This window comes from Ambystoma mexicanum, chromosome 5q, assembly GCF_040938575.1.
Source record: "Ambystoma mexicanum isolate Mex_15411 chromosome 5q, UKY_AmexF1_1, whole genome shotgun sequence".
Lineage (NCBI taxonomy): Eukaryota > Metazoa > Chordata > Amphibia > Caudata > Ambystomatidae > Ambystoma > Ambystoma mexicanum.
The window spans coordinates 1,277,191,649-1,277,218,398 of record NC_090933.1 but is presented as its reverse complement, the minus strand read 5'-3'; the positions used below and the strand labels follow the sequence as shown (position 1 = coordinate 1,277,218,398).

General features: G+C 48.9%; 1 protein-coding gene across 4 annotated transcripts in view; it reads left to right on the top strand.

Annotated features, from left to right (window-relative positions):
- NRBP2 (nuclear receptor binding protein 2) overlaps window positions 1-26,750 on the top strand; it is a 464,081-nt gene that overhangs the window by 256,743 nt on the left and 180,588 nt on the right. For all 4 annotated transcript variants that reach the window (XR_011278688.1, XM_069621852.1, XM_069621853.1 and 1 more), the window contains exons 2-6: window positions 1,765-1,887; window positions 13,147-13,248; window positions 13,611-13,700; window positions 16,449-16,489; window positions 18,666-18,760. Coding sequence is in view for 3 of the 4 variants with exons in the window: in XM_069621852.1 (XP_069477953.1) it covers window positions 1,765-1,887; window positions 13,147-13,248; window positions 13,611-13,700; window positions 16,449-16,489; window positions 18,666-18,760 (451 nt within the window). In the remaining variant the exon portion in view is untranslated. The remainder of the gene's footprint in view (window positions 1-1,764; window positions 1,888-13,146; window positions 13,249-13,610; window positions 13,701-16,448; window positions 16,490-18,665; window positions 18,761-26,750) is intronic.

Sequence of the window (26,750 nt, the reverse complement as noted above, 5' to 3'; positions counted from 1 at the left end):
TCATTTACAGATCCGCCAGAGCGCCTGGGGACCAATTCCGTTGGTGACGGTGCGCGGTACAAATACCTTTAACATTTAACATCAAAGGTCTTCTCATTTTCTAAACAAGCCAGCGACTACCTAGTGCGCACACCAGATGGCAAGTCATTGTCGCTTGGCACCTTGATTACGAAAGGCGGGTCATTTGTGTCACCATGCAGACAGTAGTCCATGGCAAACCTTCGCAGTGATCTGTGTGCAGCAATGATTTGTGCACTGTACAAGCCACCACCCCGTTGCGGCACATATGCCTGTTTTGTCCGATGTGTCCTATGTCCATACAGTAGCACACTGGAACGTATATGTGGCTCTGATGAGTTTGCACTTAAACACATAAAGCAATCAAAGAAGTTGCCACCCATTGTAAATCCACTCGGCCAAATGCCCTTTCTACACTGCCACACCTTGATGTTCCCTAGCTGCAGGCCAGCACTAATGTGAGGTGCTAATGCCAGCTCTGTTAGGTAAAGCATGGGCCTGCTCGTTTTCCCAGAAATAACCCCAGACGCCTGCGTAATAGCGAGGAGGTAGTGGCTGAGGAACCGTGGACCCTCTACCGTGCATTAGAAACCGTTTTTGTTTAAAACTCTTCATCTGCTTATTACTGGTCAGGCTGAAGTTTGTAAGAGGCACAGCCCTTTCTGTGTATTGTTTATTGGGTGTCTCTTGTGCTGTATCCTCACCTGTCTGTAGATATAATTCCCAAAAGATGTTTCTGTATTGGGGTTGGGCATGCCCACAGTGAGGCTCAGCCCTTCCTAATCTAAAATTCTTCAGAAACCAGAAGCAAAAGAGCCTGTGTACCCCATTTGTGTGGCTGATGTTGCAGCCATTTTATACTCGCATCCAAAAACTTAAGCTGTCCAAATGAGCATGTATGGTTCATGGTTACAAACATTTTAATGTTGGGGTGAGTATTGTGAACCGTGCTGTGAGCACCAAGCCATGCATCGGTTATGCATTTAGAAATTCACACATACAATCCTTTTATCACAGACTTGTTTATGTAGAGATCTCACTGTTACATTCCTGAAATGCTCTGTGATTTAATTCAAAGCATACATGAATCCTCATTGGTGCTATTGGTCCCCTTTCCCACTCTCAGAGAGGTAATTTGAAAGAGTACAATAGAGGTGTACCGGACTGTACATGTTGGAATGATAACCTTCTATCAGAAAATAATTCATATGGTTAGTCTAGTATTGCCCCTAATGAAATACAAGTGAGGGGATACGAACAGAACACCTGCAACACAGGGCCAGGTCGTGGGCCCTCGGACCCCGGTCGGCTGTTCACAATGCATTGTGCCAGTACGGACAGTTTGAAACTGCATTCAGGCAAGGCCTTCTCTAGGGGCAGGTGACAGAAAAAACATGTACTTGGGCAGCAACAGCTGTGTTTTCACATTAGAATTCTTCTGTAAAGTACTTGAATTACAAATTAATGAAACCAGCTTCATTTATATAGCAATTATTTATTTATATTGAGGGGGGGTTTTGTCGCACGACAGAGGTGTAGTTTGGGAGTGACGTATGCCAGTCGGGCGGAGTGGGAGGCGCATTCTGATGTTTCTGATGGAAGCATGAACTTTCTGCAGGTGTGTGCAGCTCTGTGTGTGCTACTTACTCTACAGTAAATGAAACCTCGTGCAGCGAGAGGCTACTTACTGGCCTGATTTAAGGCTGGACTCGGAATGACGTCGCTTTCTACTTTCCTTTTGCGCAGGTCAACCAGGGCAACATGCCGGGGATCGAGAGCACGTTCCTGGCCATGGACACCGAGGAGGGGGTGGAGGTGGTGTGGAACGAGCTGCAGTTCACCGACAAGAAGATCTTCAAGGCGCACGAGGTACGGACTCGCGACATTCTCATCAGCTCTTTCCTGAGAACCATTCTAATCTCTCTTTAATCCTATTCCTTCAGGTGAAGTGTCCCAAGACTACAGTTCCCATAATACATTAGCTTGATTAAAGGGCCCCTTGTAAGTCCTCTGGAAAAGCTCCCTTTGATAGAGGTCTCTGCTCCTTTCCTTCTATGTGTTTCCTGTCCTTTTACCAGGAGGTGCTCTATACCTCCGATCTCAGAGGGATCCTCCACCCCCATCCACGAATCCTGCCTCTAATCCCTCCCTCTAATGCCCCCCCTTCCTCTCCTACTTTCTATCCCCCCTCTCTACCTCATTCTCTTCTTGTGTCTACCTCTTTCTCCCTTCTCCCCCACCTTTCCCTCTCTCCCCGTCTGTACCTCGTTCCCTCTCCACCTCTCGTTCTCCCCGTCTCTAACTTTCTTTCTCTCTCTCTACCCTTTCTCCCCCTCTCTCTACCCTCTTCTCCCCCTCTCTCTACCCTTTTCTCCCCCTCTCTCTACCCTTTTCTCCCCCTCTCTCTACCCTTTTCTCCCCCTCTCTCTACCCTTTTCTCCCCCTCTTTCTTCCCCTCTCCACCTCTTTCTTCCCCTCTCCACCTCTTTCTTCCACTCTCCCCCTCTGGACCTCATTCCCTCTCCCCCTCTGGATCTCGTTCGCTCCCCCCATCTCTACTTCTCACTCTCCCCCCTCTCTACCTCTCGCTCTCCACCCCCTCTCTACCTCTCCGCCCTCTCTACCTCTCGCTCTCCCCCCTCTCTACCTCTCGCTCTCCCCCCTCTCTACCTCTCGCTCTCCCCCCTCTCTACCTCTCGCTCTCCCCCCTCTCTACCTCTCGCTCTCCCCCCTCTCTACCTCTCGCTCTCTCCCTCTCTACCTCTCGCTCTCTCCCTCTCTACCTCTCGCTCTCTCCCTCTCTACCTCTCGCTCTCTCCCTCTCTACCTCTCGCTCTCTCCCCTCTCTACCTCTCGCTCTCCACCTCTCTACCTCAATCTCTCCCCCTCTCTACCTCACTCTTCCCATCTCTACCTCTCACTCTCGTTCCCCCTCTACCGCTTTCTATTTCCCCCCTATACCGCTTTCTATTTCCCCCCTCTACCTTTTTCTCTCTATCTCTTTCTCTCTCCCCGTCTACCTTTTTTCTCTCCTCTCTGCACCTCTCTCCCCTTCTCTCTCAACCTTTCTCTCCCTCGCTACCTCTTTCTCTCTACCCCTATCTACTTCTTTCTCTCTCCCTCCCCTTTCTCTTTTTCGCCCTCTACTGCTTTCTCTCCCTCTCTCTACCCCCTTTCTCTTTTTCGCCCTCTACCGCTTCCTCTCTAGCCCCCTCTCTCTCCCCCGCTTTCTCCCCCCCCTCTCTGCCTCTCAATCAATCTCCAGTACATGTATGTAGTGTGACGGGCAAGTATTGCAGATCAGCTCTGCTGCTCGCCCTTGTGACTCTGTATATCTGCCTGTGTTCTTATGTTATAGCCACAGTCTGTCCCCCTGGCCTTTTAATTACATTCTGTTTTGGAGGAAAAGTGTGTGACTTTACCACCCTAAGTGTTATGGGTATTGCTAGCCAGGTCCCCATCCCACCCCTCCCTGATGATCCCCAATGAGGCTGAAACATGTCTAGAGTTGCCTGTGACCTCATGCAGAGGGGTGTGACCTAGCAAGTTCAGTGGGCCTGGGGTCCAGGCTGATATGAATATGCGTTTCCCCTGCTGTAATGGTACAGTAGATTAAGGACCAATGGATTGCTGCCCAAATCAATTGCCAGTGGTTATTACTCCAAAGCTCTCCGTCCACCACTTTTCAGTGTTGTATATTGCCCTTTCTCTCACCCCACCGCTTCTGATGAGCACCTTGCACTGCTGGGTCAACGTCTTTGAGGCCATGTCTAACCCATCTTCATATTTACTGAGATGTGGCCTCCAAATGTGCACCCGATTCTCTAGGCTGGTCTCCACCGTTGATCCCTCTTCATGCACCCTGAACTCACCTAGTTCTCCCCCACCACCTTGCTACGGAGTTTGGAAACGTGGAAGAGGTTTGGTACATTGGTCAGAATTGGCTCTATATGTATGTCATTCTGTTGAGTTTGGCCAACCTCTCGTAATGTACTGTTCACCAGTGCGGCCTGGCAGTGGTCACCGTTCCGACCAGTCTTTGCATGAATCCCGTATTGTGTTTCAGTTCTACCCGAGCAAAACCTCCGCTTTAGATTTGTGTCGTCTGCTCGGTAGGAGCTTTGTCAAATTATTTTAGTGGAAGCCAAACGGACAACATTCACAACTCCCACTTTCTATTATTCCCAACTCTGAAATGTCTATATGGGGTTTCTATTACAAAGTCCCAATGTAGGGGTCTGAAGCCTTTGGCTCTCCAGATGTTTTGGACTGCAATCCCATCACACCTATCCAGCATAATTAATGGTGAGGGATCATGGGAGGTGTAGTATAAAACATCTGGAGAGCCACAGGTTGCAGACTACTGAGCAGCTGCATGATTTGAACAGTCTTATCCACACACTGTCCTGTCCAACAGTTTCCTCTCCGGTCACGCATACCCACGTGGCTACATCTGCTCTTCTCCCATTGGTCTCCTGGAAGCAGTTAAACAAGGTTCTCGCTGCGCCGCTGGAGCCCTGTCTTCCTTAGCGTCCACAGTTGATCACCATATTGCTTCCTTTGCTCATCTCCTTAGATCAACTTAGATCGATCTTTCTTCCATTACTGCTGAGATCCACTGTCTTGTTTTTTGTACTGCCCTAAGACAAATGTGAACATGCATCGTTACCTCAAATCACGAAAACACACGCATTCTAACCCTACTGACAATTTGCCCGTACCTTGGACTTCGGTCCCCCGAGGGCGTTCTCCTCCAAACCCCACAAAAGCGCATTTAGGCCACACTAATGGGATAAAGGTGCTTTATAAATGACAAACTACTGCTACTAATGTGTGGTGCAGTGGAGCCTGAACATAATGGCTGCCCTTAATTGGAGCACTTGGCTCCAGGGCCCGTTAAATTGGAATTATGAATGGAATAACATAACCAGCATGTTAAAGGGGTCAGAGGACTAGTAGCAGCCTCCAGATGTACGCCCTGGAAATCACCTGCACCAAAAACGGAAGACCCAGCCATAGGGCAAAGATCAACTGCCTTTATCACGCGTTCAAATGACCGGGATGCCAGCATGAACAACGTAACATTCTCCACCCTCACGCTGTGTCTCTATGCGGTTGTCAGCTGGCTTTGGTCACTAATGATGTCACAAAACGCATTTACACCCCAAATACCTAACGTGCAACACGATAGGTTAGTAAGGTGAGCTATATAAACATTTCCATAGGTGTTATTGCACCCATTGGGTAACCATATCTGGTGGCTCCTCCTGAGACTACCTCCAAAAGTATCGAATGCAAAGTTACAGGTTAGTGAAAGGTGATTGGCAGATGCAACATTGTAAGTACACATCGGAGTAGGTGAATAGGGTTTGGACAGACAGGGACAGGTACCAGGCCAAGTGCAACATTCAAGGTAGTGGGAACGACGCCAAAGGTGCTGCGTGTTACTAATAAGTTACCTTCCCCGATCTCCTGTGCCTCGAGACACATTTGTCTTCGAACTTGTGCTACATTTGTATTTCCCTGTATTCAGTCCAGGGGAAACGGCAAGCTCTACCTAGCTCATATGAATAGACATTGCCCTCCATGTTCAGGTCACGTGTGTGTGGGCCACGAAATGGCTCTCCTTTGTTTGTAATTATGAGGATCTTCTGCTTTCGCTTCTTGCGGTTGCCCTATTGTTTCTGCGTATCATTGAACGTTCCTTCCCCCTGTGTCCTTGGCTATCGGTGCATGGTAACTGCGCTGGAAGCCTGCTCTGTCAGCTTCAGCTGGATCAGTCCATCAGCTTTCTCTGTGTCTCACGTTCTCAAAGCTTCTCCCATTCACTCCAATGTACCGGTGTCATCCATATTTATTGCATGGCTGTCCATGTTAGTTGCATTAAGCTTCAGGAAGCTGTCCATATGTATTCTTATGCGTCTTGCTGTTTCGTGCTCCGCAAAAGGAGTATATTTGTGTGTCAGTCCTCTAGCGATATGAGCCATAAGCATATAATTCGTGTTTATGTAAAATACACTAAAAGGTCTATGTAGCTTTGTGCATTGGTGCATATGTGCTTCATGTCTAATGCATCTATGTCATGTCAGTCGTGACGTCATCGGCTCTGTGTGACTGCGGTCTGTCGACTTGCTCTATATATTGCAGGCTCGTCTCTTCTGTAACGTCATCAAGATATGGTCTGAATGGCTGTGTGGTGAATAGCGTCTCTTACACTTGATATACACCATATATGAAGGGGAGGAGGGGGGGCATGAGCGATGTACATCTCTTGTTTGTCTGTCGACGCGCTGAGAGTGGGATAGGTGCAATGAGGGCTATGTTTAGGTCCCCCTCTTCAGGCATCTCCCCTTCTGTTTATATCTGAGTTGGTGCGAGAGACACTGAGTTACCATTTTGGAGGTTTTCTGCAGTACATCCACTACAGGCCTCTTACCCGAGAGACAACTGCTGTCTGTGATGCAGGGGGCCTGCAGTTTTTTTTCCAGCGGCCTACACTTCATAGGTATCCTGAGGTGTCCCCCTGAGTCCTTGACCCATGTGCAGTGCAGACCCTCTAGAGTGGTAGGACACTGGTGAACAAGGGCTGTGTTTACCGAGCCTGCATCTACACTCGGAGCTTGGGGGCCTCGTTGGTCTGGGAGCCTCTTCAATACCTTCTGTGGCGGGTAGGAAAAATAAGACTCTAGTTTTCCATCTCACTGCTGTAATTATTAAATGAAAGGTGAAAACTCCCAACTTTCCATAGGCTAAGGGTGTTCCCTACCTAACAATGCAAACTAAGGTGCTTGTCGGTCATGTGAGAAACCTGAAGGTGTCTCACTCGCTAGTCCCCAGGGATCTGTCATCCAGGTGGCCAAGACACGGCCATCGCTATTGGATCCAGTTCCTGGGGGTGGACCAGTGCGGGAGGATCACGTGGATGGGGTATCTTCGGGGAGTGGAAGTGGGACGCCAAAGGGGGCGACGCAGTATCCCCTTCCTCATAAAACCCTTTCCCCATCCTACCAGGTAGGATATCTAGAAACACAACCCCCCCCCTTTTTGGAACCCAAACACTTTCTCACAGGCAGTTCATCGTGAGCAACAACGAACTAACACTAGAGCTGTATACCTGACATGTCCCAACACAAGGGTTAGGCAAAGTCGGGCAATTACTGCTAATTTCACAAACCTAACTTCCATCACACTTCCCCACACGGATAAAAGGCAAGCATGAAAGCACACTCTGAGCGAGGACAAATACACAAGGAAACAGCTATTCCGGGGTGGCAGTTTAAATCGAGGAGAAAGACGGCAAAATCGGAGATGACGACAAGGAGGGAATTGCCTTTGCCCTTTTCAAGGAAGGATTGCGACTTTCAGGAAGCCTCGAGAAAAAGAAACATATGACCAGGGATAACGGGTGACAAACAATGCAGCGTTTGTCGAAGGTACACAGGGCCCGCCCGCGTTGACGTTCAAGAGGGGGAGAAGATATTGCCACTAAGCTACCGTCCTCGACTCTGACAACAAAGCAACGAAAACAAGCTCAGCATATCTGGTGAGTCAGGAGCAGCTGATAACTAGCCGGGCTCTGTGATGCTCAAGGTTGCAAGCAGCAACATTGTATGAACAAAGAACTTGTGTACGATTGAGCTTTAAGAAATCAAGAATGGTACCAGAAACCGTGGTCTGGCACCATGTATGTGCTGAATTGAAGGTCTCTGTTTTGGTACGCCTGAGCGTGTAATAGATTACTAAAAGGTGATTTGAAGTGGTCTTTCAATGGGTTGAGTGGAATCCTCTGCACATTCGAAAGTCTTCAGTTGCCTACGTGTTAAAATTGCTCCGAGACCTGGCTGAGGAGGATCCCAGGTTGAATAGCAAAAATCACCCAGGAAGATATTGTGAGAGAATTGGTCTGAGCCCGGCTGAGGTGGACTAATTATGAATGTCAAAGATCGGAGCCCGGAAGAGGGGGGATCCAGGGTGAAGGGTAAATCGTCCGACTGAATATCAAGGAAGGAACCTTTTCTCTTGTTTTATGGAACTTCAGACACTCTGAGGACATAGACTCTAAAACCAAAGAGACGTGGGCAAAGAAAGGCCCTGATCTAGAAGAAAGTAACTGTGATCTTGTGCCAGAGAAGCTCAGGAGTGTGCTGTGCTGAAGTGATCTGCATTGGCCCGTGCTAAAAAGGTGGGGAAGAGGAGCCCAGGCCTACACATCCTGACTTATCATTTTGTGAAAACTTCTTTTTTTTGTGCACATTATCCAACACTATTTTGTAGCATAGTGGGAAGGATTGGTAATAGTTTTCTTTCTTCGTATAGGCCCTTTTCTATGTGACTAGAGGACTGTATTATTATTTGATGGTCTTAGCTTGCTCCCATCGTAGATTTAGGCGTAGATCGGCGTTTTTCACACCCATGATAAAAGTTCAATAAACACCCTTGAACTATGATCACTTGTCTTTCTTACTTTGATACCATGCTTTCCTTCCCGTCATCAGTGAGCGTCACAAACCAACTTCTGTCCACTGTCAAAATTAACCTATCCTGACCCTGCCACTATAAGAACAACTAAGGCACAGGAAAATGACTCCCTTCTCCTGTAAACTGGTTCCTCACCAAGTTCAGTTCAATACAGTATTCTTAGGAAGTTCTTAGTAACTATTTTGATCAAATCATACAGTTCAGATACTGGGTTCTTTAAGGTCTCAACAGCCTCTTTCACTCACTTGTTCTTTCGGATCTGTTCTTTTCGTGTTTGATCCCATTTGTGATTATCTCTTTTCTTCCATGGGACAATTCTGTTTCTTTCTCTTTAATCAAATGTAGGATATTCCCTTTACTCAATATCCACTCTTTATCTTGACTGGGACGTGTTTGCAGATTGAAATAATGATTCTCTTGTCTTTTGTTCATTCTCAGTAATACATCTCGACTGGGATGATTATACGTGTTCCAGTAGTTCTCTTCGATCCCCCTCCTGGGTCTCCCGCTTTCCCCATTGCCTGTTTTGCTCAGGAAGAACGTAATTGGGATTTCTGGCAGGCTGTGACCCTCTTCTTCAGATTTCAGTTTGGCTTCTCTTTCCTTCGTGCCTCCTTCGATCGGCTCGCTACGCAATGTCCTTATGAAAGTGATATCGTCATGTTTATGGAATTCCAGGTCCACCCTGCTATGGTCGCACCACCACTTGTCACTCACTCTGTGTTCGAACGCCATGTATCAATCTCTAGCTCCCGTGTCTCGTTGCTCCTCCAGTACCGCACATTAGAAGCTGCACTCAGGCTTCTTTCCATCATCGGACGCTGTGCGTCCAAGTTTCTCGAAGCGTCTTTCTCCCAGCTGATTTGAAACTCGCAGGTTCTCCTCTCACCAATGTCTCCACCTTCTAGATTTATGACGCTGCCGTGGGACTTCAAAGTGTCAAACTCCTTCTTCTCTGTTTTATTTACACTCCAGTGGTTTTCCTCATCTCAGTACCATGTAAGTGTTTCTTCATAGGTCCATTCAGGGTGTTAGCTGGACAATAACACATTTTAGTTTGTTCTTCATGTTCTCTTTCACTAGACGTTCTTGAAGATGGGTTAGTGATATTTTGCTTAGGGAGTTCCTCAAAAACGGGAATCCTTGTCCGCATGGGGAAAGTTTCTCCTGGTGTGGAGCTGCATGCCTCTACCCCTAGGGATGGTATTGCCCAGTAGGCTCACCTCCCTAGCCTCACAGGGAAAGGCTCCCCCAGGGAGAAGTGATGGAAACCCTTGATTCGTCACACTACCCAGTTCATGACTTCGCCTCTGGAACTTAACACTAACTCCACCCTCACATAATGCTGTATTAAAGCACAGGAGACCCAAGTCATGTACAATCTCACAAAGAAATGTGCATCAAATTATTCAGATCTTAGTACATACTCACGTCTAGAAACACTTGTGTGCAGTTGCGTTATATCATATCATACATTAGGCATGTTGACTTCCAGGTGACTTGAAAAAGACAAACTTAATTCGGTCAAAACCGGTCTTAGGATTTACAGGCACACAATAGTCCAATATCTACCTCCAGACCCCAGGCAATTGGAAAGTTTGCCGCTCCCTACAGCGGCCAAAAACCTCCAACTCTTGGTGTACACCAAACTCATGCTAGAAACATGAGATAAAGCCATCATAATGAGCTGCTTTTTTAAACTCCCATCAATGATCCGGCAAATCATGCTGTACTGATGTTCATGCACAGAATGATGGCAGTGATCGCACCAGTACTTTCAAGACTAGACCACATGAATAGCCACTATCTGGGGCTCCAGGTTGCATATACGGAAATGGCTAAAAGTTGCAAATGCTACAACTAGAAGTCTCCTGTGACTTAAAATGCATGCGTACCCGCCACCACCCATCCAAACAGTCCATGGGCTCTAGATCAAACGGAGGATTCATTTCAAAACCTTATCCCTAATCCACTGCGTGTTCCACGGCAGGGACGACCAGGGAATTCATCCACTACAAACCATTGAACGCTTTGTTCCAGCAATGCTTCCAAGCCTTAATCGAACACCACAAAAGGCCTTTCTTCTCCTTCCTCTCAAACAAACTCTGGAACTCGATGCTGCGATGTCTGTGCACGGAGGATGACTATCTGACATTAATAAAATCCCTGTAGACCTCGCTGCTCAATGGACACAAGCACGGGCCCACACAACAATCCTCTGGAACATCAGCCACACAGAAACTCTTCAACCTATTTGTACCACAAACCCACACAGACTACATCAGATCAGCTTCGGCGTATGGGAGATCAGCTTCGGCGTATGGGAGATCAACCTCGGCGTATGGGAGATCAGCCTCGGCGTATGGGAGATCAGTCTCATTTGGATCGATGAACCCACACCCTTTAAATGGAATCTGATGGGCGGTCAGATTCATTTGGGTCAATCTCACTGTAGCCATTTAACCAGATTAGAACCGCAGTTATCCTCTACAACCATAGATGGCAACCACCCACTTAAGCATTGGACCAACACTCTTTAGCCCAAAGGTTAACTCTCACTTAGCCATTTCATGCTTCCTATAACAGACTCAAATCTTCTCTCTCTCCACCCTACAGTACTCGTCCAATCGCACATCACACACAGCAGCAAGCTTCTAAAAATAAGGCAAATTATCGAAGCAACATCACATCTCGCTCGTCTGGCCCCATCAACCCCCTGGTGTGTGTCCCCGACACCAGTGGAAAACTAGGGGCTTGCAGCACTGTCTTGAACGAATCAATCTTGCACTCTGCTCTCTCGATGTACCACGCGCACAAGATTCTCTCTGCCACTATCACGCCTTGAATTAGACTGGCACACTTTTACATGTGACCTGTGCTCACCACCACAATATTCACATCATCCTTTCCCTCTCTCGCATGAACAAGCCCACCTCTTTTCTTGAAGGGCCACACGCAGCAAGGCTGCCAATATGGCAGACGTGGGCTGTACAAGTTAACGTTTATATTACCATATTTCTTTCACACATGGTCCATTGTAATTGGTTATTTATAATGCAGTTAATACCCAGAGGTTTCTAAGCGTGGACCCGGGGATCGAACCTGTGTTGCTTCGCGTCTTGCTTCCAAGGTGAGCACGTTACCACTGAGCTGTCCTATACATGGTCCATTGTAATATTCAGGAGGAGTTCTGAAGGTTATGTCTTGGTTACAGCAAGAGCCTACAAGACCTGAAAGTGAAGTTGGTAACACATTGACGTAGTCTTCTCTACAGACTTCTAGCCCCCCTCATCAGAGTTTTGGGTTTCAGGGTCATCCCCTTTTGGGTTCCTCATAATCCTAAGGCCATGAGATCCCGCGACATTAAACCGGTTATTTGATAGAGCACATTGCTCATTATGGCGACATTTGCTACAAGAGCTGTGTTCCTGCTCCTTTTAACCTAATGTTTCCGGGAGATAAGGAAGGCTGCAGGAATCTTCACTTTTTAATGCACTGTTCTTCCTTACTTTCACATATCACCTTTGTGAACCACCCTACAGCCATCTGTGAATGTACCCATACAATCGTAATGTTTGCAAGGCCCCACGGGTGATTCCGGGATGGGGAATGGGGCATTCAGGCCCTCTTGGCGGCCTGCGGTCACGTGCGGTGGCCCCAACTGGGGCCAACCGCTCTCCAAGATATTAGTTGTGCATTTGGCTCTCTCTTGGGGTGCTATGAAGTTGGGAGGCCCCCCTCCCCTGGACTAGATCTCTGCTCCTGTAATAATGGCCAAGGCGTCCTGCGCGTCTTCGGCATCACTTTAGGCTTAACCTTGATTGGCCCTTTCTACAGTTGCCTTTTGTTGAATGCTCACTCTACAGTAGCCACCCAGTTTGACCAATCCATGCCAACCTTATTTATTTGCTCGGCTGCTGGAGTTTCATTGCTAGCGGACTGCACCCACTTTTGATAGAGGTACTTTCATGAACGTTTTATAATTCGGATTGACGGGTCTGGGATGTAGGGATAAGTATCACCATAGCAACTCCTATACTTCTCGTACAGCCCACCGCATTCGTCTAGATGGCCCACTGCCACAAGACATGCAGCATCGGGACGGAACGAGACACATCTGCCCAGGCATCCAACATACGCTTTACTTTGAGCTGTGCTGAAGTCCTCTGGGCTCATTCTGTGCCAGAAGGACAGCCCATTAGTCTAGAGAAAGTGGGCGTCATGGCCAGGCACACGGTATCAATGAATTCAACTCTGCTCATCCAGATTTCCCCTCGCCATTCAAATGGACTCATCAGTTTATCCCATGTTTGTTCTTTCTGTTAAAATGTACATTGGTTATACTTCAAAGTCAATTAAGCAAATTAACCATTTACACTTAAAACAAAACATTGGATCCTCATCAGTCTTCAAGACAACACCTAAAATAATCGTAATCCAATACCACAAGTTAGATTTTGATGACCTCTCCCAGTATCATAGTCCGTGTACTAATCACTGCCTCAAACTTAAGTTTGGATATTTACGTCATTTGGTGATCACAAGATCCTCCACCAAGATTGCTATGAATTGAAGGGCAGTTGGATTGTCTCCATCAAGATTATTTGCTCATTCTGTCACTTCATTCAGTAACAATGTTTGTTCTTTTAGGAAAAAATCAGGACAATGTTTGAAAACCTAATGGATGTGGATCATCCAAACGTCGTGAAGTTTCACAAATACTGGCTGGATGTGCGGGAGTCTGCAGCTCGGGTGAGTATCGGCCCGCGTATACACCCTGTGATGGACTCCTAATGTGTGAGAGTGGACAGTTGGAGTAGCTAGTTACCCCTTGTCCCTTGTGTGGTTTTTTGATCTCCAATAAATATCGTCTTCGAATAGCTGATTTATTTGGAACGCAAAATAACATTTGATTTTGTCAATGCATCGCCCATTGCTGAAAGGAGGGTGTACAGAGAAGAGGCGATGTTAATCAAAATGTGATGGACGAGTGTGGATGGGCGGGTAGAGATGAGGAAAAGCGGGTACCAAGAGCTGGGTAAGGAGCTGGACAGGAAGAGAGCCTTGCCATTGGGCCTCCTGAAGTGGAACCATTTTTCACTCCTTTATTGCAGGTGGTTTTCATAACAGAGTACGTCTCGTCTGGAAGCCTGAAGCAGTTCTTGAAGAAGACCAAGAAGAACCACAAAACGATGAACTCGCGGGTACGTGCCCCTTCTCTTGTCTTGATTATATAGTGCGCGTCCTTCGAGCTGGACCCGCACCATTTGAAATTGGTGACCAATATGTACTTAAACCCTTAATCACGCAGATATGTGAGCCGCTAACCACCTCATACCACAAACAGCCCAGCTTAGGCCCATCGCCTTGCTAGAACCAGAGTGGCGAGCAATGTTCGGCGTTGAGAACCGATCATTTGGTGCATGTTAGAAATCTTAAGGGGACAGCCCTGGCATGGCCTGGAACCTTTCACTGTCTGAAACTTTATGGCGAAGGCAGAGGAACTATGCAAGTGTTCCTTGGCCCCTCGCTAAAAGGAATATTAGTGTTGCGTCAGGAGAAAGAAAGCCATAGTTAATAGTGAGGTTGCAAACCATACCATACCATAACCAAACAATGTGATGGGTGGAAGGTTCTGATTTAATCTTAACCACTGGCATTGCTCTGGGCAACCCTCCACACCATTGTTTGTAGCCAGTCTGCTCCATTGCAGAAGGGGACCAGCCATGTCCTTGGTCCGGCCACCAACGGGATCATTGCAGATGGCACTGCTAGGCCAGGTCCCCTCCGCAAGAAAGCACAAGCGTCCCAATGCATGTGTTGGCCCTCGTCTGTGAGGTGCAGCTTGATTCCCTGTGAGGCCGAAACATATCTGGGGGGCTGCTGGTGGTCTTGTGCAGAAGGGATGAGATGAAGTTCAGGCTGGACTGCTCCGTGAAGGGTGGGCCCAAGCCTGATTTGAATATAGAATTTCCCCATGGGTCCATAAGCTTCTGTGCAGAAAAGGAGAAATGTCTGCCTGAGGCTCAGAATACGTTGGCTCCCGGTGCCATCACTGGCACGGGCCCTTGGGCGCGTGACCCTCACCTTGTCTGTTTGCGGCCCGGCCTGCATTCACAGGGTCCATTGCCTGGACACAGTGACTCTTTAAAGAGACATGCCCGTGTCCACTCGTCTTCCTTTTTTGCAACCCAAAATCTGACATTTGCTTTCAACGGTTTGAAGTAATTCTGCATTTTCAGGTTGTTTCTTTGCATTGGGGGAGTGTGTTGGAGTGTGTGTTGGAGTGTGTAAGAATGGTGTGTGTTCGTTGTGTATATGCCCTTTGGGTACTGAGGGAGCCAGCATAGCTAACACACGGAATCCTAGGGTTTAAAATCCATTCACAGCAATTGCCCCCCTCGCCCCCCTTTGTGAGTGACCTACAATATGGAACCAGAGCAGTGAGACATGAGCACCCTGGAAGGAAAGGCATTTACATCAACCCACTGCACTGCTGAGCATTCAAATGGGTTAAACACTTTACTCTCTTGTACGGATTTCAAGCGTGTTGCATGTCTTTTCTACAGTTGTTTTCTTTTTATAATGCATGTGACTATTTCTAAGTACTTAACTTAACTGTGGGTATTTCTTGATGCTTATAATAAAGGGTATATTTTTCAGTAACTATACTGTGCAGGCTCGTCCAGGAAGCTCCAGGTGAGGGCTAGGGCAGGGCAGCAGGTCCAGGGGATGTAGCGAGGTCCACAGGCTCGAGACGGAGCAAGGGCCTGAAGCGGGGTTCCCTGGAGCGAAGAGAGACCGAGTCTGCTGCTCCTTCAGAGGGCGGGACTCGAAGATTATCAGGGTGTCTCATCTCTCCAGCACCTTTTACAGAGGTTCATGTAGGTCACCTCTAGAATGGCACACCCGCCCATGACCCAACACTCTGAGGACAAAATGGAGTACTCTGGGAGGGCCCCTGCCCAGCCATCCTATGGGCTTCAAAGGTCCCAACATTGGTTGCAGCCTTCAATTAGGCTGAGTAAAAAATAGATTGCAGACTGGAAAACGCAGCATAACAACTCGGCCGACCACCTTGGCCTTCAGAAAGACACAACACTTCTATTTATATGCTCACACTCTAAACCCTTCCCTACACAGGTCCTATCTGAGCCCTACAAGAGTCTCGTAGGTCTTTAAAACTATCCCCCACAGGCACCCCTTAAGCCCCACATACAGGGGTTCCTGTGCTGCCAGGGACGCATAACAGTGCTGTACAATTTTGTATCCCCCAAGGAGGGGGAATGGGTGCTTTCTTCACTCCATGCCCACAGGCCCCACTTTACAAGACCCAGACCCATTCTCTACTAGCCGTGAGCCACATCCCAACACAAGCGCCCCCCGATCTTGTTGCCGCCCCTTATTCTCACAGGTGTGCTTGTTCCCCTGCTGTATTACTTGCTGTTGTTCAAGCATAGTGTGGCCCCTGCGATTCCCCTACACCTGCACTGTGGCATTACCAATCATGGAGGGGCTGGCTTGAAATTGGCACTGCCACCTAATCTCCTCTGCTCCTTCCCTAAACGAGGCATGGCACGAGTGTACCCTCTGGTGCTGCCCACTTGGATCCCCGTTCCCATCTGTTGAGGTTACCCATGCAGCACCATTGCTCCCTTCCCTGAGCACATGGACACGTCCCGCTCCGTGCCAACCCCCCCCCCCCATGAGCGTATGCTTCACTGTAGTGGCATCCTGAAGGAGGGTGAAGGAGCCCGCTACCAGACAGAGCGGTGCTGCTAAGATCTGTCCATTGGTGGCTCCACGGCTCTAGGTGTTGCGGTATCTTCAGTAAGTGCCGCTTTGGTTTACGCGGGCTAAGCACTATGCCCGAATGCCGCCACGTGGGTGGAAGTTGCTCCTAATGCACCCAGCCGTGATTCTCATGTTTCCTCTTCTCCCCCTTCTTGCAGGCTTGGAAGCGCTGGTGCACACAGATCCTGTCTGCTCTTAGGTAAGAGCCAAGATGTGACTGAATGCGTCAGTGAGTGACTGACTGAATGAATGAATGATTAGACGTGTCCAGCTTTGCACCGCAGACTGACTCCAGCCAAACCAAGGTAAATCGGTTACATACAAATGGAATGATTGCTGGTAGTGTTACTAATGTAATCTCACTGGGGTTGATATAAAAAAAAGTTATCCAAGTCCATGGGGGAGCTCTTAAGAGTAATATTCTGTTGATATTTGAGCAGTAGCCATGTCTTAAACAGCTCTACATCCTTGCCTTGCACAACTCTGGTATCCGGCGACCCCTGCCATGTGCCACCCTGGACTCCCCTGCCATGTGCCATCCATGGCGTTCCCTGCCATGTGCCACGCTCCCGTCCCCTTGCTTGCGCTGCTCTGACGTCTCCTCCCATCTCCTGCCTTGCGCCGCTCTGGCGTCCCCTACCGTCCCCTGCCTTGCGCCGCTCTGGCGTCCCCTGCTTTGCTCCACTTTGGTGTACCCCCCTGTCCCCTGCCTTGCATCGCTCTGGCATCCCCTCCTGTCCCCTGCCTTGCGCCGCTGTGGTGCCCCCTGCCTTGCACCGCTCTGGGATCCCGTACTGTCCCCTGCCTTGCACCTCTCTGGCGTCCCCTCCTGTCCCCTGCCTTGCGCCGCTCTGGTGCCCCCTGCCTTGCGCCGCTCTGGCGTCCCCTCCTGTCCCCTGCCTTGCACCGCTCTGGCGTCCCCTACCGTCGCCTGCCTTGCACCGCTCTGGCGTCCCCTACCGTCGCCTGCCTTGCGCCACTCTGGTGTCCCCTGCCTTGCTCCACCTTGGTGTACCCCCCTGTACCCTGCCTTGCATCCCTCTGGCATCCCCTCCTGTCCCCTGCCTTGTGCCGCTCTGGCGTCCCCTCCTGTCCCCTGCCTTGCGCCGCTCTGGCGTCCCCTCCTGTCCCCTGCCTTGCGCCGCTCTGGCGTCCCCTCCTGTCCCCTGCCGTGCACCGCTCTGGCATCCCCTGCCTTGCGCCGCTCTGGCGTCCCCTACCGTCGCCTGCCTTGTACTGCTCTGGCGTCCCCTACCGTCGCCTGCCTTGCACCGCTCTGGCGTCCCCTGCCTTGCTCCACCTTGGTGTACCCCCCTGTGCCCTGCCTTGCGCCGCTCTGGCGTCCCCTCCTGTCCCCTGCCTTGCGCCGCTCTGGCGTCCCCTCCTGTCCCCTGCCATGCGCTGCTCTGGCGTCCCCTCCTGTCCCCTGCCATGCGCCGCTTTGGCGTCCCTTCCTGTCCCCTGCCTTGCGCCGCTCTGGCGTCCCCTCCTGTCCCCTGCCTTGCGCCGCTCTGGCGTCCCCTCCTGTCCCCTGCCTTGTGCCGCTCTGGCATTCCCTCCTGTCCCCTGCCGTGCACCGCTCTGGCGTCCCCTGCCTTGCACCTCTCTGGCGTCCCCTCCTGTCCCCTGCCTTGCGCCGCTCTGGCATCCCGTGCCTTGCGCCGCTCTGGTTTCCCCTGCCTTGCGCCGCTCTGGCATCCTCTCTGTGCCCTGCGCGGCTCTGCTATCCCCATGTCTTGCACCGCGCCTCCATTCCCCCTTCACAGTGAAAGTGCAACCCTTTGCAATAAGCAGGTCCCGTGCAGAACCTGAGAACGCAGTTAAGGGTTGAGCCAAGTCCAACATTTGCAGAAAGGTTCAGCACTGACCAGTCTTTGTAGGTTGGCTGGATCAGGAAGTTCATTGCTCACACAAATTGTGAGAGACCGAATTTGTGGTGCAGGTTGAAAGAGCTCATCCAGCAGAATTATTATCAACATGGCAGCTGGGGCAGTAAGGTTTAGAGGTAAATCAGTGGCAGTTCGACTAGTAGTCTAGATGACCTTCCAGTATGGGCATGCCCGTGGTGGGAAGAGTGAATCTGGGTTAACAAATGGGCACCTTAATGTTGCAATGAAGGAATACAGATTTCTGTAGCTCCTGGTAATAGCTATCCTGTTTCAACCCCTTGATCTGATGCCCCACCAGGCTAACACGTTCTCTTTTCTTCCTTGCATAGAGTTTGCTATTTCTGATGCCCTCTCTAACTTCCCAACTGCCTTCCACCCTCCCATTAATGGCTCTGTTTCTCTCCTGGCAAAGGGCACCTTGCTTCTGACACCCGTGCCTGGCGGACGTCCAATAACATGTTGCATTTCTCTCCTGCCTTTGCAAAGCTACCTGCACTCCTGCGACCCTCCCATCATCCATGGCAACCTGACCAGCGACACCATATTCATCCAGCACAATGGGCTCATCAAGATCGGATCAGGTACCCGCGCACCACCATCTCATGCTCTGCCTGGCTGCTGGAGGGGAAGGGACCCGGGGCTCGTCCTCCATATGCGGAAAGCATTGCAATTCAAAATGGCGGAGGTTGTGGGGTGCATGTGGGGGAGAGCCTGTTCTGGACCGCCTTATCCCAGTCAGTCAACATGCGAACAAACAGCAGCCCTTTGGTGTAGGGCAGGGGTAGCCAACATGTCACGCCAGATGTTTTGACTTGAATATCCCATCGGCCCCAGCCAGCATACTCAGGGGTGTGGGATTGTGGAAGCTGCAGGTGAAAACATCAAGTGGGTGACGGGCCAGCAAACCCTGGCATAGGGGATACGTTGGCATCCTGTTGTGCGCAATCGTTACAATGAAAATAAATTTCTGAAAATAAATGGTCTGTTTCCCCAAAAAGTAGCACATGGACCTGCTCTCAACCCATGTAATACTTACATTACTGCCATTTCAGAATTTTCACAATGAATATGGTCAAACATTCATCCTCATAAAACGACTCTGTGACACCCTCCGCATCACTGACCGGGCAGTAGACTAGCTGACATTTTTACTCTCTAACCGCCCCTCCGAGATGAAATTGGGCCCTTTCTCCTCCTCCACCACCCTCTTTACCAGTGGTGTATCCCAGGGCTCTATCCTATTACCCTGGCTTCTTTCTGTCCTAATTTCCAGTGTTATGGCCATGATACACAGCTTTACTTCAAACTTCCCTCTACTTCCTCCTCTTCTTCCTCTCTCATCCCTGACTGTCTAGCCACCATTCCGGCATGGTGTTCAGCGAATGATCTGTCTTAATGCCAGTAAGATGGAGATCCTCGTCATCTGGACACCTGTGCCCTCTTTTCCTCCGACCCTTTGGCACCCCTCTTTGGGCCCTCTACCCTCACCACCTCAAGAGGCCAAACACCTCAGGGTCATCTTCGACTCTGCCCTCTCCTTCATCCGTCACATCATTGACCTTGCCAAAAGTCCCATTTCCAGCTCCACCTCCTCGGGCATTCTTCCTTTTCTCACCTTCCCCCAGAAGCTCAATGTCTCCAGAGCTCTGGTCCTTTCCAGACTAGACTACTGCAATCAATCTCCCTCTCTCCTCTCTTCGCCCCCCCCTCCTGCTAATCCAGAATAAGGCTGCAAGACTTATCCTTGGCCTCAAGCCAAGGGGCCATATCTCCCCAGCCCTAAAATATCTCCACTGGCTCCCAGTGGCTGCAAGGATCAAATTCAAGACCCTCTGCATCCTCATCAAGACCTTCTGGGGCCTGGGACCACGCAATCTCCAACTTTCCCACCCTAAATACTCCTCTGCTAGAGCCCTCGGCTCCTCTCATTCGAACTCTGAATGTGAAACGTTTCTCTAAGCAGAGAGTGTGGGGCAGATCTCTTTCTGCGGCTGGATCCTCCCTTTGGAACAGCCTCCCTACCCCTCTCCGATATGAGCCGGACCTCCTTAAGTTCTGGAAACTGCTCAAAACTCTGCTCTTCTCTGCCTCTTTCCCTCTCTCCCTTCCTTGCTAATCACCCCACTGCTGCTGTTACCGGTGGCCTGATCCTCATGAACCCCACAGGCACTCGGGCCCTTCCTCCCAGTCATCACCAGCACCCCTCTCCCCCCAACTGCATTGCCCTGTGGGCCCCAGTCTGGTGGCCCCACACACCACCCTTGAGAGCTGCCTGCACTAGCACTTAGCCTGAGGTGCTCCTCGTGGCTCCCCGTAGCACTTCCCTCTGGGCCCTCCTCACTGCACTTCTCCACTCCTCTGCTCCCCCTTTCCTTCCTCCTCCCCTGCACATTTCATCAATGCACTTGCACGGCCGAATGCCACGAGGCCCATTAGGACCACGACTGTATGTGTGTATATGTGTGTATATATATATATATATATATATATATATATATATATATATATATATATATATATATATTGCTCTTTGTTTCTTGCCACTGTTATGATTTTCCCCTTTAGGCTTGTGACGCTTTGAAACACAATTCTGTTGTATAAAGCGCCTTACAAATGACTGATAAATAAATACGTATGGAAGAAATGTACATTTTTGGCATTCTGAAATTCCACTGGACTTTACTTTCAGTGGATCTATAAGCCCAGTCCCAGCCTAACGCAATATACCCCCCTTTTTTTAATGGGTCTATACGCCCAGTCCCAGCCTAACGCAATAGATCCTCTGTGCTTTTGGTGGGTCTATAAACTGAATCCTAGCCTAGCGCAATATATCCCCCCTGGCTTTTTGTGGCTCTATGCCCAGTCCCAGCCTAACGCAATAGATCGTCTCCTCCCCCCCCCCCGCTTGCTATAAGAGTTTCATGACTGATTGTATCCAGAGAGTGGACTGTTTATGTGCAGCAATGGGCCTACACAATTATGAGCGAGAAAGAGTCAAATCCTTGTTGACCCTCTTCATCATGACCCCAAATTTCCTTAGAGCAAATAGAACTTCTGTGCCGGTAAATCTTCCTCAATAACTACGTAGCTCGATCTTTAGCCGACTTGAGTTCTCGATGCCAGAAACACAGTGAATGTGGACCAATGACCACAGAGTTATTTAGTAGTCAATAATCTCCCAATCCAGTGCAAAGTAGAACATTCACATCTAGGAAGTGCTCTTTACACATTCCCCTCTTCCCTTTGCTCCGTAGTCAGTGGGCTTCGGATCTCATTAACGACCTGTACGAACTAGGCTCTATATTAACATTTAATACTCGCAATCGCCCCTCACCCGAGGCATAGCCGTTCATAATAGAAGTCGGCTCTGTAGACATGGCCTTTTCCACCCACCATCCATCCTTCCACTGCTCTCGGATACCGGATGGGCCACATATCTTGCTTTAAAGTGCGGTCGATGCCCCTGCCCCTCTCCTATTCACTGTTCTAAAGAAAATCTGGAACAAACTGGGAAAAATAAATGCCGGCAAAAGCACTTTCAGGTCATTGGAGGCACTAATTGGGGATGTGGGCTTGGACATCCTGTCTTTCCCACAGATCCCTGTCGGGCACATGTAGCCTTCCTATTTCCTTCGAACTGGTTTATGCTGTTATCATGGAGAAGGGGAGCATAAGTCACTCTCTGGATCTGTTCAATGCAAACCTTTCACTAGATGCATTTAAACAGATTGTTCTGGATGTGATTCTGGATGACGTAAAGAAAAATGCACTCAAGGCTTTCCTACGTGCCCTTTTGGCTACTCGACCTACAGCGTATCCTCTACAGTGAGCAGGAACCCTTCTCCATTCAGCGGCAAGGAACCGCAAGGTAAACGTTACTTGATCGATTGCTACATAGAAATAGAGTACGCTGTGGGGTACAGGGGAAGGCAGAGTGGTATCCACGCTATGTGCTTATGACATGGATAGTGTAACAAACTCCCTGAGGAACCCTGCGGAGGGTAGGTGCGAAGCAGATCTGCTGTTAGATCGGAATATTCCAATTCCAGGCCTCAATGGCCTGGATCCAGCCTGGGTTTTCAGGATACTCCTCATTAAATTTGCATACACTGATTCTAAATGTTTGCACATTTCTCCTCATGAATATTAATGAGGGATACCCTGAAAACCCATCAGGATTCTGCCCTTGAGGCCCAGAGTTGGACAGCCCTGCAGATAAACTCGTTATATAGTGGACTTTGTTTACAAATTGCACATTTATCCACAACATGTTTGAAATCCAGTATATTATCAAGGGTCGTACCCCTGCCCCCCAATAAATCCAGTTTAATAATGATGCCTCTTTCTCCCAAGCCACGCGTACATTTGTGTTAATAGTTCGGGCAGCTGTGTTAGCCGAGGAGTCGCATAGGGCAACCGCAGTATGATGGCTTTCTAGAAAACATTCACATCCTGTTAGATCGCCATAATGACGCGTCCCAGTCCATGAGATCGGGGATGGTGTGTAGATCGAAGGAAAGTGGGAACAATGACGTTAACATTTTTGCTTTGTGTTTTCGGTGCTTATTTTGTTTGTAAGAACGTTTATTATAATATCATCTGTGTTTGCTTTAATTGACCCGTTCATAGAACCGATATGTTGACTAATTTGATAATGGCGTATAAGAATATCAGTTTTACTAAGCTGATGATATTTTCCTGTGTTGTCTACTCTATCCCAGGCCGATGCTTTAGATCGGTCACTTAAGTATTTCAATCTTCTGCTAAAACCAGTGATGTGAACAAAGGACGAATTTTCCCCGGGCTCTGTGCTATAAATTACTCAAATGATTGTTCTTTATCTTTTCAAACTAATGTATATTCAAGGTTCTATTCGGCAGATGATCTCTTGATTTCAGTTTGTCCGTCCTATTGACTGGGATCGGAGGGTTTTAGTCAATCTTAAGTCTGTCCTCCTTTTATCTATGAACTGGGATTCTCTATACCAAATTCCGTTTTTACCAGTATTCTATATGAAAAAGTTGTATTTAACTATTTGATGGTCTCATTCTCCTATCTGAATTATTATGAATTCTGTGCATCGACTGAAGATGTTAAGAGGTATTGGGTTGTAATCCATAGCAGACTGCTTATATAGACTGGTCTTTGCAGGGGAGCCGGTGAGGTTTCTTGGGTCTTAAATGTGTCCATCAAAGGCTGTCTGCAGTCAAGGTATGGGACATGACTCCTATTTTGTTAACTATAATCATCGAACAAACCGCTCGCTGATGGAAAATGTTATTTCATCCACAAGATTTAGTTCATCAGCCAGAGAGTAGAATAGTCTATTTCAGCAAAGAAGCTGCACATGCTACAGAACTACCCAGTTATTTTATGTTAATCCTTCGATTAATGATTATCTTCATGGACTGTGGCACTCCTCGAATAATAGGAGTCTTCACCTATTAGGCATGTGGAGAGCCTTAATGCGGTATGTGAACAAGACATGGGATGTCTGCTCTAGCAGGCATGTTGCAAACCGTGTACAGATATCATATAGTTTTCAAATATCAGGAAAACTGGACTCTACACAGAGGGTGCAGAGGCAGTGGCTGTTCTTGGTAACATTCCTCTTCAATACATTTGCAAAGTAGCAGCTTTGAGTCCTTAACTACATATTACGGCCCAAATTTAGATTGTTTAGGTAAGATGTGTATGTGAGACAGTGCTCCATAATTCATCTAACATTGCAGACTTCTCAAATTATCCCCACCTCTTACAGGGCTTCCTACCCTGCACCCTGTGCACAGTATCTAACTAAACCTCTGGCAGGTTCAGGCTACTTCAGAATCAAGTAGCTTGACTGGTGCAACAGTTTTAAAAGTTGGATGTTGTATATTGACATACAACCCACCTGGTATAAAGTTGGAAAAAGTGTGTTGATGACTAGATTGATCATATGCGTTTGTATGGGCACAGCGTTACGGAAAAGAGGTTCAGTGTAATAACAATTGAATCATGCCACTGGTACATTTGGGTTTGGGGTCAACATCACACCAGTGTCTCATTATGCGCCTGCCCATAGCAGACGCCAATCATTGGCCAGTATTTGAAAATACTTCTTATAAATCCAGCCCCATCCAAAATATGACAATGTCAGATGACTGTCCAGCTGCACAACTATTGTTACAGGTAATTAACTTTTCATATTGTTGATTGTTGTAATTGATGGCGAAGATTGTGATTCATTATAGGGGCATAGTAGCCCTTCAGCCACCAGTGCCCGCGAAACCTGGCCTGCCACTGGTTCTGTCAGAAGGGTAACCAGAATCTCCTGTGTTTGGTTCCATCTCTCTGTGGCACCAAACAACACTGTCTGCCGGATAATGAGCCTTGAGGTCGAGCAGAATGCCATGGCATTTTCTGCTCTAGTGTGTCACAATGGCTTTGGCCATTAGTCTCAAGAAGCAACGGGCCACTGGTGCACAAGGGCAGTGTCTTGTGCTGGCTGGAAGAGGCTTGAGGAACAGCGCTGTAGCCTCAGATATTGAATCTCATGTGGCTGCATTGACCTTTTCCGTGGATCCCCAGCACATAATCCCCCAGAAGCAAAGGCCCACATCAGGAGTCTCTGCCGGTCCCCGCCGGCGTAGCATGGTGGCATTGAGAGTCCCCCGCACAATGCCCATCATCAGCACGACATTCACCTCCCTATACCGCACTGAAGGTAAGCCGAGTCCCCAGAGCCGTTTCTGCAACATGAGATCCCCGCTGCCACCCCCTATCCCTAGAGTGATCATGCCTGCCTGTGCGCAGTACATCCTGAAGCCCGCCCCTTTCCACTTCCTACCGCCCGCATTGATCCCACCCCACAACGAATACTGCGCCACCGGAACTCGCGCGCAAACCCCACCCCCCTCTGCCCCGTAAGGCATCTTAGGCCTCGTTCCAGCGATGACTAGCCTGCAATCACCGAGGCCCACCTCCGGCTCTAATACCATACTTTCCCACCAAGAAGATGTCCTGCATTGCATCAGAGACCATACAGCCGCAGCCTATCAATAACTGCCGGACTAGCCCTCTAGGCTTCACTTCATCTTCTGCAAAGCCAAACTGTAAACATGACACTCAACGGGATCAACACACACGGAGGGGCACACAGGCATCTAAAGTGCTCACAGGCTCTCTGACCAGCAGCACTAAGACACTCGCCTCACTGTCTATTTACCCAGCCCTCATGCCAAACACCAGCCTGACTGATGTTTACAAAGCTTCACTCCGTGCTACGCCGGGTAACGGACTCTTGTACGCCAATGTATCTCGCAAACCCTCTGTTACTAAACAGAACATTACTGCCATTATACTTGCACATACTGGTCAGATTGGTTTGCCAAATGCTGCTGACTCGTGTATCTACTGCACAGGTTGTTGCTCCACCTCATGCCGACACAGCAAACCGTCCCATAACTGGCATTGCAAGCCCAGACCCAATGCTTCCAGAATGCTCACTAATGTTGACTCTGTCAGACACCCCAGTGCTGCCAGCAAACCCCTGCATGGTACTACTCTAGGCCTACCCCAATACATACATATACATACATACATTCTCTCCCTATCCCTCTCACTCTGTCCCCCTATCCCTCCAAGGACCAGAAACTCGCCATGCCCCGAAGTGCCCTCATAAATGCCCAATCCCTTCCAGCACATGCCATGTACATCCATGACCTGCTCACCTCCGACAACCTGGATAGCCCTAGCCATCTCAGAAACCGGGCTCCAGGAGGCCTAGATATCGCTAGCTCTGCCCATGGGCTACGCAATCTATCCCCTCGACCGCCCCAATGCCAGAGGAGGAGGGGTAGCACTCTTAGCCAAAGAGTCCCTTCCCTTCAGAAAGATCAACTCCTCCCTCGAAGGAAATGGGGACATCCTGTCACTCAAGCTCTCCATCTCTCCCACCTGCACCATCACATTTCACATTGTCTACCCCCTCCCCGTGTCCAGCTTCCATGATAATCTCCTACACCTCCTTAATGACAACCTAATGAACTCCTCCAAGATTATCCTATTGGGTGACCTGAACCTAGGCCTCAATGACCCTGAGGACACGCAAGCCATGGCACTCACCGAAGCTCTCGAAACCCTAGGATTTATACATTGCATCACAACTTCCACGCATAGCAAAGGACACACTCTAGATTGGATTGCGGACCTCAATTGTCAATCATCCATCATATCTAACTCCCCAGGTCCATGGTCAGACTGCCATATCATACACTTCTCCATCCCTCATCCCAAGAAACACAAGCCTGCAAACATCCCTCTACCTCCAGCACTAGTGAGCACTTCACAGAAGTTGACAAAAGATAACTTGACCCCCTTCCTGGACATACCAGAGTTCAAACCTTCCTTCTGCAAGGATCCCAACATACTTGCAGACATGTACACCTCCATGCCTAAGCAGGCAGTTGATTCTGTTGCCCCTCACAGCTCGGAGAGCAAAACCCATTAGGCATTCCAACTCATGGTTCACTCCTGAGCTACTCGAACTCCGATAAAAAAATCCTGTTGACTCCGCTAAAGTAGAGTTCT